Raw genomic sequence first — 10,883 nt, 5'->3', positions numbered from 1 at the left:
CCGTTGATGTCATATGCCGCTGCATGCAATTGGGTTGTGTATCGTCTCAGCGAGGAATGGGTTTGTTTGAGAGACTTCGTCGGAGCTCAACCTCGAACGTGAAGGCGAACCCAACCCATACGCAACTGTAACTTTCACCTTCAACGCTTCAGAGCGTCATTGACCGCCTCCGCTGTGCATACAACACCTGGAAAACACGCGCATCGTCCGTGTCCAGGCTGCAGGATGCCAGTGCTAGCCTGCTTGGCGGCCTCGGGTACTTCGCCGTGTCTATCGCACTGAGAAAACGTCTTGATCTGCCACAGTGAGTGATGTGAGCCAAACGTGGGTGAGGGGGAGGAGCTTTGGTGGGGCAGCCTGGCGCTGCAAGATGCAGCGTGCACTCGACATCTGAGCGTGCAACTGCACTTCTACAGGAAGGTAAATTACTGTACCTATTACAGAGTACCGAACGAGGTCTGGCGATGTTAGGCTTCGAGCTGGGTAATTGACTCCTGCGAAGCTCGCTTTTTCTTTTGACCATTGCCACAAGAAGCGTAAAGATAAGCCCAATCGAGCAGATTTACTCCTCCCTTTTCTTCATCACGCCGAACATTGGGCTTTGTGGTTCGAGCCGAGTATAAGGCAGGGCCTGGGCCAGTGTATGGTATTGTAAATACGCGGTGTAAGCTCAGGGATTCTTTACCTCCTATATTCAGGTAATTCTCAGATTACAAGCATTCAGGGGTAGTTTAGCTCGCTTCCAGCCTTTCCACCTAACACCAGACATCAACTGAGCGAGTCTGGAACTTGCATGTCCACCTTCGCATGAATACCTGCCTACTTACACCGTCACGTCGGGGCGCCTCTGTAGGTCCGGCACAGTCTGCTACAGACCGCACGCCCTCGCCCTCTACCGTGACCTACGGGGTGTTGCCTACGAGCGTTCGGGAGGAGTGGGTCAGAAAGTTGAAAGTGAGACACGCGGCAGCCAGAGACGGGGCCGAACTCACGAAAAGCACAGATTGCACTGTACAGGACAGCGCACATACGAAAGAACCCCCTGTGCATCCATTCCATTAAGAGGCGCGTTTGAAAGTTTGACAGTTCAGTGTGTTGGAAACAAGCGGGAAAAAGAAGACGGTTGAAGCAGATGAGCATGGAGGAGCCCATCGTACGAGAGCTGGACGAGAAGACGACCAATCACAACACCAGAGCAGATGGAGTCGATGTAGCCGATGCAGCGGTCGACGAAAAGAAGAAGGCCATCCTCGAGGCTTGCAGGCGAAGGGACTTGGACGCCCTGAGGACGCTGGCCGAGTCGCCCGGAGGCTTCCTGTCGGACAACATCCGCCAGCAAGCATGTAAGTGTGTACATGTACATACCTGTGCTATGACCAACCACACCCGCCGACTCATCCTCAGCTCACACTCACACTCACACTTACACCCACCACAGGGCCAATCCTCCTGGGCCTTCCACCGGACCATGTCAAGTCGGAAGCCGGTCATGACGGGGTTGAGTCCTCTTCCCCCCCGTGGGAATCTCTCCCGCCTCACAAAGACGAGGACCAAGTCCAGCTCGACGTCAACCGCGCTTTCATTTACTATCCCGACAGTAGGCTTACTTGCCGCCCTCCCCCCCTCCTTCGCCTCATAAGCACCTGGCGACTAACGCACCCCTCCAGACCAATCCGAAGCACAGCTCGCCCGCCAAAAAGCCCTCCTCTCCAACCTCATCGTCTCCGTCCTCCGCCGCCACCCCTACCTCAGCTACTTCCAAGGCTACCACGACATCGCGCAGGTCCTGCTCCTGGTCCTGCCGGCCCGGCTGCACCAGCCGTCGCTGACCTCCCTCTCGCTCTTCCACATCCGCGACTTCATGCTGCCGTCGCTGGCGCCGGCGGTCGCGCAGCTGCACCTGCTGCCGGACATCCTGCGGGCGGCCGACCCGCCGCTGTGGCGGCACCTGTCGCGCACGCAGCCCTTCTTCGCCCTGTCGGGCACGCTGACCATGTACGCGCACGACATCACGACGCAGCGCGCCGTGGCCCGCCTCTTCGACGCCCTGCTCGCCCGCCCCCCGGCCTTCAGCCTCTACCTGTTCGCCGCCATCGTGCGCGCCCGCCGCGCCGAGCTGTTCGCCACCCCGCCCGACGAGCCCGAGATGCTGCACAGCATCCTCTCCAAGCTGCCCGTCCCCCTCGACCTCGAGGCCCTCCTGGCCGAGGCCGCCCGCCTCGAGCGCGAGGTCCCCCCCGAGCGCCTGCGCGCGTGGCGCCGCATCTCCAGGTGGAGCGTGCTGAAGACTTGGGATGCGGACGGCGGAGGAGGAGGGGAGGAGGGTGGAAAGGGGTGGAGGAGGGTGGAGGTGGGCAGGGCGTACTTTGAGAGGCAGGTCGCCGAGTTGCTGTGGGAGGAGAAGAAGGAACGGGCGAGGAAGTGGCTGTGGAGGCATCGTCGGCCGGCGGGGACGGTCGGGGTCGCAATCTTGGTCGGCGTGCTCGCGGTGCTGCTGCGGAAGGGGCCGTTGCCGGCGCCGCTCGTGTCGGGGCTGGCGTATGTGTCTGGTTTGCTGGGGAGGTGGTGGCGGTAGATGTTGCTTTTTTCCTTTCTTTTCTATCTTGTAGAACTTCGAAAGATACTCTATGTACCGTGTTTAGATACTTCTGGCGCCATGGGAGCGGGGCGGAGTTGTACGGGCCGGTATTTGCTACATGATATCCCTCACAACCTTCTCTGTTACATTAAGAACGTCAACTTATCCCGCTGTTTCGTCACGAAGCGCCTAATGATCAACAATAGAAACAGCCAGCATCACGCCCCAACAACGCCCAAGAACGCCATCCGAATCTCGCTACTCCTGACGGGGTTAGCCAGCCTCCTGATAACTCGCCTTCAGCGCCTCGAAATGCTCCTGCTGCTCCTCCGCCAGCTTCCCGCTGACGTCGCTAATGATCGTCAGGATCAAGCTGTAGTTGTTATACAAGAACCGCTCCCTCTTCCGCTTGTCCGCCCCGAAGGTCGCCTGGCTGGTCTTGGTCAGGAACGCCTCGACCTCGTTGCGCAGCCGCCCCAGGCTGGCGGCGACCGGTTCGTCGTCGCCGCCGGCCTCGGCGCTCAGCGCCAGGATGCCGTGCAGCAGCTGACCGAAGCGCTGCGTGACGACGTGCGGGGCGGCGGACGCGGCCTTGGCGGACGCGGCGGAGGCGGCGCGCGCGGGCAGGCCCGCCGTCAGCGCGCGCACCGACTCGCCGTGCGCGTCCATGATGCTCTGCAGGCGCGGCCAGAGCGCCATGGCGGTGCCGTTGATGTAGCCGTCGGCGGCGGGCACGCGGCGGCGCTGCAGCTCGAAGGCGAAGTGCTGGTTGAGGCGCACGCACAGCAGCACGCCGAGCGCGTCGTGCGTGTCGGCCACGAGCTGCCGCGTCAGCGCCTGCCCGATGGCGAAGGTCGGCTCGAAGATGTAGTTGAAGTGCCGCGAGATGGCGGCGAACGAGAGCGCCGGGCTGAAAAAGGCCGCCAGGAACGTGTACTCGGCCGTGGCGTTGTCGATGAGCGCGAGGTTGAAGTTGCGGAACGGCACCTCCAGGTAGTGGGTGGATTGGTCTTCCTCGGCGAGGTACGATGAGATGGCGAGCTGGTTGGTGGTCTTGAGGACCTCTATCCTCCGCCCCAGGTTGAAGGGGTCGTGTGGAGCGCCCCCGATTTTGGACCCAGAGAGGACCGTCGTCCTCCTCGACGTGTCGTCGTGGCCTAGGACGTCATTCTTGTCAAGAACGTGGAGCTTGAGCTTCTCTAGCGCCTTTTCGTAGCGGGTAAATTGGTTCAGGTAATACCAGCGCATGGTGTTGAGGTAGGCCTGGCAGATCTCGCCCGCAAGGACGGGCTGGTGCCGGTGGAGAAAGGAGAAGAGGTCTTTGAACTTGAGGAAGTTTTGCTGCTGAATGATTTGGGCATTGATATTGGGCGACCTCAATGCCTTGATCTGCGCGACGAGAAAGTCCCGTATCCGCTCGACCGCCTGGGAGTGAGTGTCAGCATGATGCACTGAAAGGCTGAGGAACCGGGGGCCGCAGTTGCTTGTACTTTGAGAACCAGCTTCTCCAGCAGCGGCCCTACGTCGGCCAGCGCCTTGGTTTGCGCGTGCTGCGCATTTTTCTTCTGAGCCGTAGCCCTCTTATCCACCTCGGCCAGGACCTTGACCCATGCCTCGTCGATGTGCCCCTCCGAGATCTTGGACACGGCCGTGGGCGGTATGCTCAGTTCCTCCACGATCGGCCCCAGTGCCTTCTCCACAGCTCTGCGGTTTTCTAGCCGAACGTTGAGCGCGCTGGACCGGGCTTGCAGGCTCTCGATGTCGGCGGACACGGCGGCCAGGTCATTGCGGAAGCTGGTGAGGTTGGACTCGACCGAGCTCAGGATGTCGTCGCACGCGCGGATGGACCGGTGCAGTTGTTCGAACTTGGCTTTATCTCGCTCGTCTATTCCGAAGCTATGAGTACAGGAAAATAAAAGCCGCGCGGGCTCGGGACGACCTACAGTCTTCTACAGTCTGCGGCCTGTACGTGTCTGTAGCCGCTCGGTCGGTTTCCTCGCTGGCGAGCTCGCGCACCGAGAGGCCACCAAAGTCAAAGTCCAAGTCCAAATCCTCCTCCGAAATACCCCTTGGTCGGTCGTCCTCCGGAGCGGCTGTGTCGGGTCGGGGCCCGAGAATCCTCGCTAGGACCGCTTCCGGGTCTGGAGCGTCGCCGACGGTGGTCGACTGCTTCAGGGCCGAGCCATTGGTGCGTCGTGACGCGCCGAGCAGCGAAGACGAGGAGTCGTTGGAGACAAGTGAGAGCGAAGACGTCCTCGACGTGAGGCCGGGCCTCTGCGATGTGAGGTACGGACCCCGCGCGCTCGATGTCCGGCGAGGCAGCGGCGACTGCGCGCGGCTCTGGCTGTTGCTCGGCGGAGACGGCGTGCTTCCCGGATGCTGATGCTGTCCAGCAAACCGGTCCAGCCACATGATGGATTGCCGCGCTCCTGCAATCGTCTGGACCAGCGCCCGGCTCCGGCTTGCTCTCTCGCGCGTTGCGTCGCCGCTGTGTTGTCCGGTGTCCTCTCCTTGCAGCTCCCCGGTTGCTTTTGCTGATGCGCTTCCCCAAGCAGCTTGGTTGCTCCCCTGGACGCTGCATCCAACAGCACCTGGGGGCAGCTGGCTCCGCAGTGGATGCGCAGGGCTGTGCTTGACCAGCGAAAGGCCAGCTGCTGATTGGCCTTCTCAGTTTGTGCTCCCGTCAGCCTTCAGGCTCGGTAGATGTGGGGTCCGAGTTTGGGTGAGCTCGGCTGTAAGCCGCACCCCACCTTCCCGCGACACCATAATTCTTTACCTTACACGGCAGAGGCGGCATCGCACCTTGAAGCAAGGGCTCGATCCCAGCTAGGTGGTCAGTAAAATGCTAAACGGAGTTATATTTGCCACTGTGAGCTCCTAAGGCGGGAGCGAATATGCATGTACATTCTAATTCTGAGCCGTGCGGCCGAGCAACAAGCAGCACAAGGCCTCTTGTCATGTCCTGTGCGCACACTGCGTAGCGTTTTTCTGTAATCCATACACGCTACCTTGAGATGGGGTCCATTTGTGATTTGCTGTGTCGGAGGAGGGTTGCCGGGTCTGTGGGTGGGTAGGCGAGGCAAAAAGACTTCGAAACAGCAGTGCTCAAGTTAGGTAGGCAGGGGAATATGGGTCCAGTGTGCAAATTCGAAATTTAGTGGTCCAAAAGGCAGGCGCGGACAACTCCCTCTCCAGTGTACTGCTGGGGAGGGGCTAACTTGGCGGGGAAACCACCGCCCATTTTTCGCTTCGGCTGGGCGCTCAAAACCACAATTTCCCCCCCGTCCACCCCTCCTTCTGGTCGTTACCTCGCACCAACTTCCATTCTCTCCTCCATCTTTTGGTCCATTCGACATCTTCTTGGGCTTCCCTGTCTCGGCTTTTCCATCCGACAGACCCAGTATCCTTTCCACTTTCTTCAAAATGGCGGAGGAGGTGAGTCGCATTCCTCGCCTGGGAATTTGCCCTACTTGTTGGGCTACGAAAAAAAAGTCACCCCGCACCATCTGGCACGAGCCCCCTCGGGATCATGGGAGGCGCGCGCAAATGGTGCGCGCCTTCGCCATCGTTTCCCTGGAGGGTTGTGCGATGTGCATGCGGTATCGTTGCAATTCATGTTCGATTTGAACCGTTGCTAATTTCGGGGTCTTCCAGCACCACGATTTTGAGCACGACGCTGCTGGTGATGCCGGTGCCTCGGACACCTTCCCCATGCAGTGCTCTGCTCTGCGGAAGAACGGTCATGTCGTCATCAAGGGCCGCCCTTGCAAGATCGTCGACATGTCTACCTCCAAGACGGGCAAGCACGGTCACGCGAAGGTCCACCTTGTCGGCATCGACATCTTCACCGGCAAGAAGCTCGAGGACCTTTGCCCCTCGACCCACAACATGGACGTCCCCGTCGTTAAGCGCAGCGAATACACGCTGGTAAGCGCGCATCCATGCAAGGAGCTTCAATGGAGCTGGGGTATATACTAACTCGACTCCTCAGCTTGATATTACCGACGATGGCTTCCTCAGCCTCATGACCGCTGAGGGCGACACCAAGGACGACGTCCGCATGCCCGAGGGCGAGATTGGCGCCAAGATTACCAAGCTCTTCAAGGAGGAGGAGAAGGATACCCGTAAGTTTCGGGGAAATCTGCTACTCGAACCGCGGCAGCGACTGACTCCGGCGCTCTAGTGATTACCATCCAGACTGCCATGGGCGAGGAGGCTGCCATTGACGCCAAGGAGGGTACCAAATAAGCCATCAGCGCTTGAGGGGAAGGGAAGTTTGGAAGGACTTGGGGAGGTGGAGCGGCCTGGTCCCCCCCTGGCGAGCGATTGATATTTTTTATCGCCTGGGCTTCTTGCCGGCTGAAATATATCGCGGTTGATGTTTTTTTGGACTGCTCCAGGGACTCGGGTGCCGCTCGGCTGCCTAGCCACTCGATCTGGGCACCTTTGCTGGGTACGGGATGCACGGTCTTGGACCGTTTGGTTGCGTGGGACTGACTTCTGCTTCTGACGTACCCGGACTTCCTCCACGGGCCCCAAAAGTGCCTCGCGGGCCGCGAGGACACCATCCGATAGAAATACAACACACTCATAGGTTGTTCCCTCTCCCGTCTCTTGTGCATGATTTCTCGAACGGGAGGCGCGGAATATGGTGGATGTCGTAAACGGTTCGCGGCGGCGCACTTGGGATCGCGAGGTGGAGCTCCTGCTTGAGCGGGAAACAGCATGCATGTAAAGGCTGGAATGAAGGCCGACCAGAAATATGATGCCTGCGATTTGCATGGGTTTGGTAACGTGACTGTGTGTGGCGACGAGCCTGACGAAAACAATGGGGGGAAGAAGGGCTTTGATGTGGCTCATCAATCTCTCTGACCACTGTCAGAGTGTCAGCTGCGTAAAGCTCGGGCGTTGTTGATCAACTTCAACTTTTTTCTAACTTACAAACAACACAAAGCTTCAACGGGGCCGCCCCAAACTCTGCACCATGGCCCTGCGTGACCACCATCGGTTCCCCCGCGGCGAGACCTGCGCCGAGTGTCCCGCCCGGAGATGGTATCTCGAAAACGGCCGCCGGTACTGTGAGAACGGGCATCAAGTGGAGGTGAGCAACTCAACTAAATTACTGTCTTTTTTTGCATTTCATCTTGCAAAAGAGACCTGGATCCGTCCGTCACCCGGTCATCATCCCATATCCTTCATTGCGTTTTCCCCATGCAAATTCTACCCAGCTTCAAAATCAACTAAACTGACTGACACCACCACCACCGCCACCCCCCTGCGGTGACAGGGCTACATCCAATTCGACGTCGACGAGGACGACAACTTCGGCCGGACGGGCCGTGTCGTGCGGCGCAGGCAGCGCCGCGCCGCCGAGCCCAAGCACCTCGCCGGCAACGCCGCCCGCGAGCTCTTCCTCGAGTGCCTGCAGCTGCTGCTGCGCCGGCAGGTGCTCTGGCTCGTGCGCCGCAAGGGCCTGCACCCGGAGCTCGAGGTCGTGTGCCGCGACCTGTGGACGCTGAGGGTCCGCGCGTTCCCCGGGATCGCGAGGGAGAGGGGTCGGGGCAGGGGCCGGGGCGGCGGGGTGGTGCCGAAAGGGGAGGGGGAGGATGAGGGTGGGGGGGGAGCGGGAGGTGGTTCGTTGGTCATGTTCAGTTCGCAGGCGCAGGGACCAGTGGAGGAGGAGGGCGAAGGGGCGGGCGGGGCGGAGGGTGTTGGCGAGTGGACGAGGAAGAGTAAGAGCTGGGCGGGTGAGATCTGGCCGCTTCCCGGGGTGATGGACACGCTGGCGTTGGTGTATCTGGGGTGTGTGCTGCGGCAGGAGCCGGTCAGGATCGGGGATGTGTTTCGTTGGGCGAAGAACAACCAGATACCGTTCCTTGGTGCGGTGAGTGCTGAGTATCCCGGGGGCTGGGCTGGCATGTGGTACTGCTGCTGCTAACTGTGGGCGTTAGATCGACTACGTGCCAAAGGAGTGGCGGGATAGATTGCCCGGCTGGGGCCATCATGCTCTTCTAACCAGATACGCCAGGTTCCATGGCGGCGAACTACACAGAGCAGTCGCGGACCTGATGCTAGGCTACCAGGAGAATCACGGATTGGTATTTCCAGCGATACCGGCCTCTCCGTTACGTTTCCTCTACATCAGGGACCTCGCCCTTCCTCGTAAGTCGGCTTCATTGACGGGTTTCATTCAGACAAATCGCTAACTTTTGGCCCAGCTGAGGTGTATCAATTTGCCCAAAAGACTTGCCGGCTCCTCGGGATGAGCTTTCTCTTCCCAGCAAGAGGTGGGCCGCCGAAGCGATACAGGCTTCTCGACATACCAGAGGTTCTTTTAGTGGCGTCCCTCGTTGTGGCAACAAAACACCTGTACCCCCTCGACGGTGTCGAGCGCTTTCCCCGGGACCACGATGACCCTCTCTGCCTCCAGATGGACTGGGCGGTTTGGGAGTCAGAATTCAGCACGCGGCCGGAAAAGAAGCCCGGGATACTACAATACGAACACATGGACCCCCGGGAGATATGGTCCATGAGCAAGGGAGAGCTGGACGAATTGCTAAACTGGTTTCAGGAGACCCAGATTGACAAGCACCCGACAGGTGAGTTCGACCCAGCGGGGTTGGGATACGATTTGAAGCTAACTGTCGCACAGACGAGCTGGAAGTCGATCGTCTCTTCCCGCTCGAAGACATCCAGCCTCTGCCGGAAATACCGGAGCCGACGCAGGAGGAGGTCGAGGCAAGGGTAAGGAAAGTCCAGAGCAGCATGAGGAGAGTGCCCCCACGGCCAGACCGTGGAGAAATGGGCGAGAACATCCACAGGCTCGGATCGCACTATAGGTGCTACAAGGAGGTTGACGAGCTAGAAGGGGTCGTCAAGAGATTCTACGAGGTGGTTGCCGAGGTGGCCGGTCTGTCGTTGCGAGACCTTGTGCGGGCGGTCTACAGCCTGGAGCAGCTGCTCTTCGAATGGCAGCGGAACGAGAAGCGTCGGCTGAGGGCGGAGGGGTGAGCCGAGTTTGATGGCAAGGCGCGGAGTCGGGCGTTGATGCTATGAAAGAATTGCATATCATGCGGCATGTGAGAGGTTATAGTGATGAGAGATATACCCAAACAGAGTTTCTCGAGACATGGTGTGGTAAGCTGAGGCAGGTTGGTACGAGGTGTGACGAGGTTGCCAGTGTCCAGGACAGTGGCAGGGTTGGGGTTAAGGGCAGTCATGAACAGTGTGCTGCACTTGATTCACACGGTTTAAACTTCCTGCCTCAAATCTGCGGCAGCGAGCCCTAGGACCCGGTCGCCCGCCGATTCTAACCCCCACCAAAATTTACGGCAGGCCTGCGAAGTTTCCGTCAACCTCACCAGCTCGTCCACGGAAATCAGTCAAGAGTAAGCTGCCGCTCCCACGCCATCGCTACGTCTCATTTCGCATATCGCACGCACATGATGGACGACGTACTGACATTGCATTCCCCCGTCGCCAGTGCAGATCTTCGTGAAGACCCTCACGGGTAAGACTATCACCCTCGAGGTGGAGTCTTCGGACACCATCGACAATGTCAAGTCCAAGATCCAGGACAAGGAGGGCATCCCGCCCGACCAGCAGCGCCTGATCTTCGCCGGCAAGCAGCTCGAGGACGGCCGCACTCTCTCTGACTACAACATCCAGAAGGTTAGTTGGTTGTGCACCGAGACGATTCCCGATTCGGAGCCGCGGGAGGTGGCGGGATGCGAGCCGCAAAGGTTGCGGTGTGGTCAAGAGGAGGAATATATTGCGGTTGCTTCGGAGGAGGATGGAACTGCCCCCGCGGCATCAATATCGGAATCGATTGAGAAGGGACGTGGATCTGTGTCGAGCTGGGCTGACGTTCCGGGCTTACAGGAGTCGACCCTCCACCTCGTGCTCCGCCTCCGTGGTGGTATCATTGAGCCCTCGCTGAAGGCTCTCGCCTCCAAGTACAACTGCGAGAAGATGATCTGCCGCAAGTGCTACGTAAGGAAGATTCTGACTCGGGCTGCGTCCGCTGCTCATCTGGCTAATCCGATTCACGACAGGCCCGTCTGCCGCCCCGTGCGACCAACTGCAGGAAGCGCAAGTGCGGCCACAGCAACCAGCTGCGCCCCAAGAAGAAGCTCAAATAAGCGGTTACTCTCCTCGGTCATGGTCGTCTGGCGTCTTTCGGTTTTCGCGGCATTGCTGGTTCAGGCAGGGTTGGCAGGGGGAATACGGCACATTCTGGCTGTACATTCCGGATGACCATAGCTCAAGACTCCTGACCATCTGAATTCACATCGTTCCATGGCGT

At 59.5% G+C, this 10,883-nt stretch overlaps 5 protein-coding genes across 5 annotated transcripts; 4 read left to right on the top strand and 1 right to left on the bottom strand.

Moving 5' to 3' along the window:
• Positions 1–1,138: 1,138 nt before the first annotated feature.
• Positions 1,139–2,644, top strand: THITE_2075780 (uncharacterized protein; the record flags this gene model as incomplete). The annotated part of the gene is made up of 3 exons (XM_003653307.1): positions 1,139–1,343; positions 1,439–1,597; positions 1,668–2,644. The coding sequence occupies 3 exons, from the start codon at positions 1,139–1,141 to the stop codon at positions 2,573–2,575; spliced, it is 1,272 nt and encodes a 423-aa protein (XP_003653355.1). The 3' UTR covers positions 2,576–2,644.
• On the bottom strand, positions 2,645–5,148 carry THITE_2115713 (uncharacterized protein). The gene is made up of 3 exons (XM_003653306.1): positions 4,522–5,148; positions 4,069–4,463; positions 2,645–4,003 (listed from the first exon to the last, which is right to left on the bottom strand). Exons 1-3 carry the CDS (start codon positions 4,988–4,990, stop codon positions 2,852–2,854), a joined length of 2,016 nt encoding a protein of 671 aa, XP_003653354.1. The 5' UTR covers positions 4,991–5,148; the 3' UTR covers positions 2,645–2,851.
• A 252-nt stretch (positions 5,149–5,400) lies between these two features.
• Positions 5,401–7,628, top strand: THITE_2115711 (uncharacterized protein). Its single transcript, XM_003653305.1, has 4 exons — positions 5,401–6,013; positions 6,233–6,505; positions 6,570–6,702; positions 6,762–7,628. Exons 1-4 carry the CDS (start codon positions 6,002–6,004, stop codon positions 6,824–6,826), a joined length of 483 nt encoding a protein of 160 aa, XP_003653353.1. The 5' UTR covers positions 5,401–6,001; the 3' UTR covers positions 6,827–7,628.
• A 549-nt stretch (positions 7,629–8,177) lies between these two features.
• On the top strand, positions 8,178–9,819 carry THITE_2115709 (uncharacterized protein). The gene is made up of 4 exons (XM_003653304.1): positions 8,178–8,462; positions 8,530–8,740; positions 8,797–9,177; positions 9,231–9,819. Exons 1-4 carry the CDS (start codon positions 8,223–8,225, stop codon positions 9,587–9,589), a joined length of 1,191 nt encoding a protein of 396 aa, XP_003653352.1. The 5' UTR covers positions 8,178–8,222; the 3' UTR covers positions 9,590–9,819.
• A 250-nt stretch (positions 9,820–10,069) lies between these two features.
• On the top strand, positions 10,070–10,519 carry THITE_2016642 (ubiquitin; the record flags this gene model as incomplete). The annotated part of the gene is made up of 2 exons (XM_003653303.1): positions 10,070–10,249; positions 10,460–10,519. Coding segments are annotated over 2 exons (240 nt in total), but the record flags the coding sequence as incomplete, so codon positions are not given.
• Positions 10,520–10,883: the final 364 nt, after the last annotated feature.

Source organism: Thermothielavioides terrestris, chromosome 2 (assembly GCF_000226115.1).
Source record: "Thermothielavioides terrestris NRRL 8126 chromosome 2, complete sequence".
NCBI classification, from domain to species: domain Eukaryota; kingdom Fungi; phylum Ascomycota; class Sordariomycetes; order Sordariales; family Chaetomiaceae; genus Thermothielavioides; species Thermothielavioides terrestris.
This window is presented reverse-complemented; position numbering and strand designations above follow the sequence as displayed.

Excerpts from the sequence above, each read along its gene's own strand:
- THITE_2115709 (XM_003653304.1), top strand. The coding sequence starts at position 8,223 with ATGTTCAGTTCGCAGGCGCAGGGACCAGTGGAGGAGGAGGGCGAAGGG. Across the intron at positions 8,741-8,796 it reads CAGGGACCTCGCCCTTCCTC|CTGAGGTGTATCAATTTGCC; the intron begins GTAAGTCGGCTT and ends CTTTTGGCCCAG. Across the intron at positions 9,178-9,230 it reads GATTGACAAGCACCCGACAG|ACGAGCTGGAAGTCGATCGT; the intron begins GTGAGTTCGACC and ends ACTGTCGCACAG.
- THITE_2115711 (XM_003653305.1), top strand. Across the intron at positions 6,506-6,569 it reads AGCGCAGCGAATACACGCTG|CTTGATATTACCGACGATGG; the intron begins GTAAGCGCGCAT and ends TCGACTCCTCAG. Across the intron at positions 6,703-6,761 it reads GGAGGAGGAGAAGGATACCC|TGATTACCATCCAGACTGCC; the intron begins GTAAGTTTCGGG and ends CCGGCGCTCTAG.
- THITE_2115713 (XM_003653306.1), bottom strand. The coding sequence starts at position 4,990 with ATGTGGCTGGACCGGTTTGCTGGACAGCATCAGCATCCGGGAAGCACG. Across the intron at positions 4,464-4,521 it reads GCCGCAGACTGTAGAAGACT|ACGAGCGAGATAAAGCCAAG; the intron begins GTAGGTCGTCCC and ends GCTTCGGAATAG. Across the intron at positions 4,004-4,068 it reads TGGAGAAGCTGGTTCTCAAA|GCGGTCGAGCGGATACGGGA; the intron begins GTACAAGCAACT and ends ACTCACTCCCAG.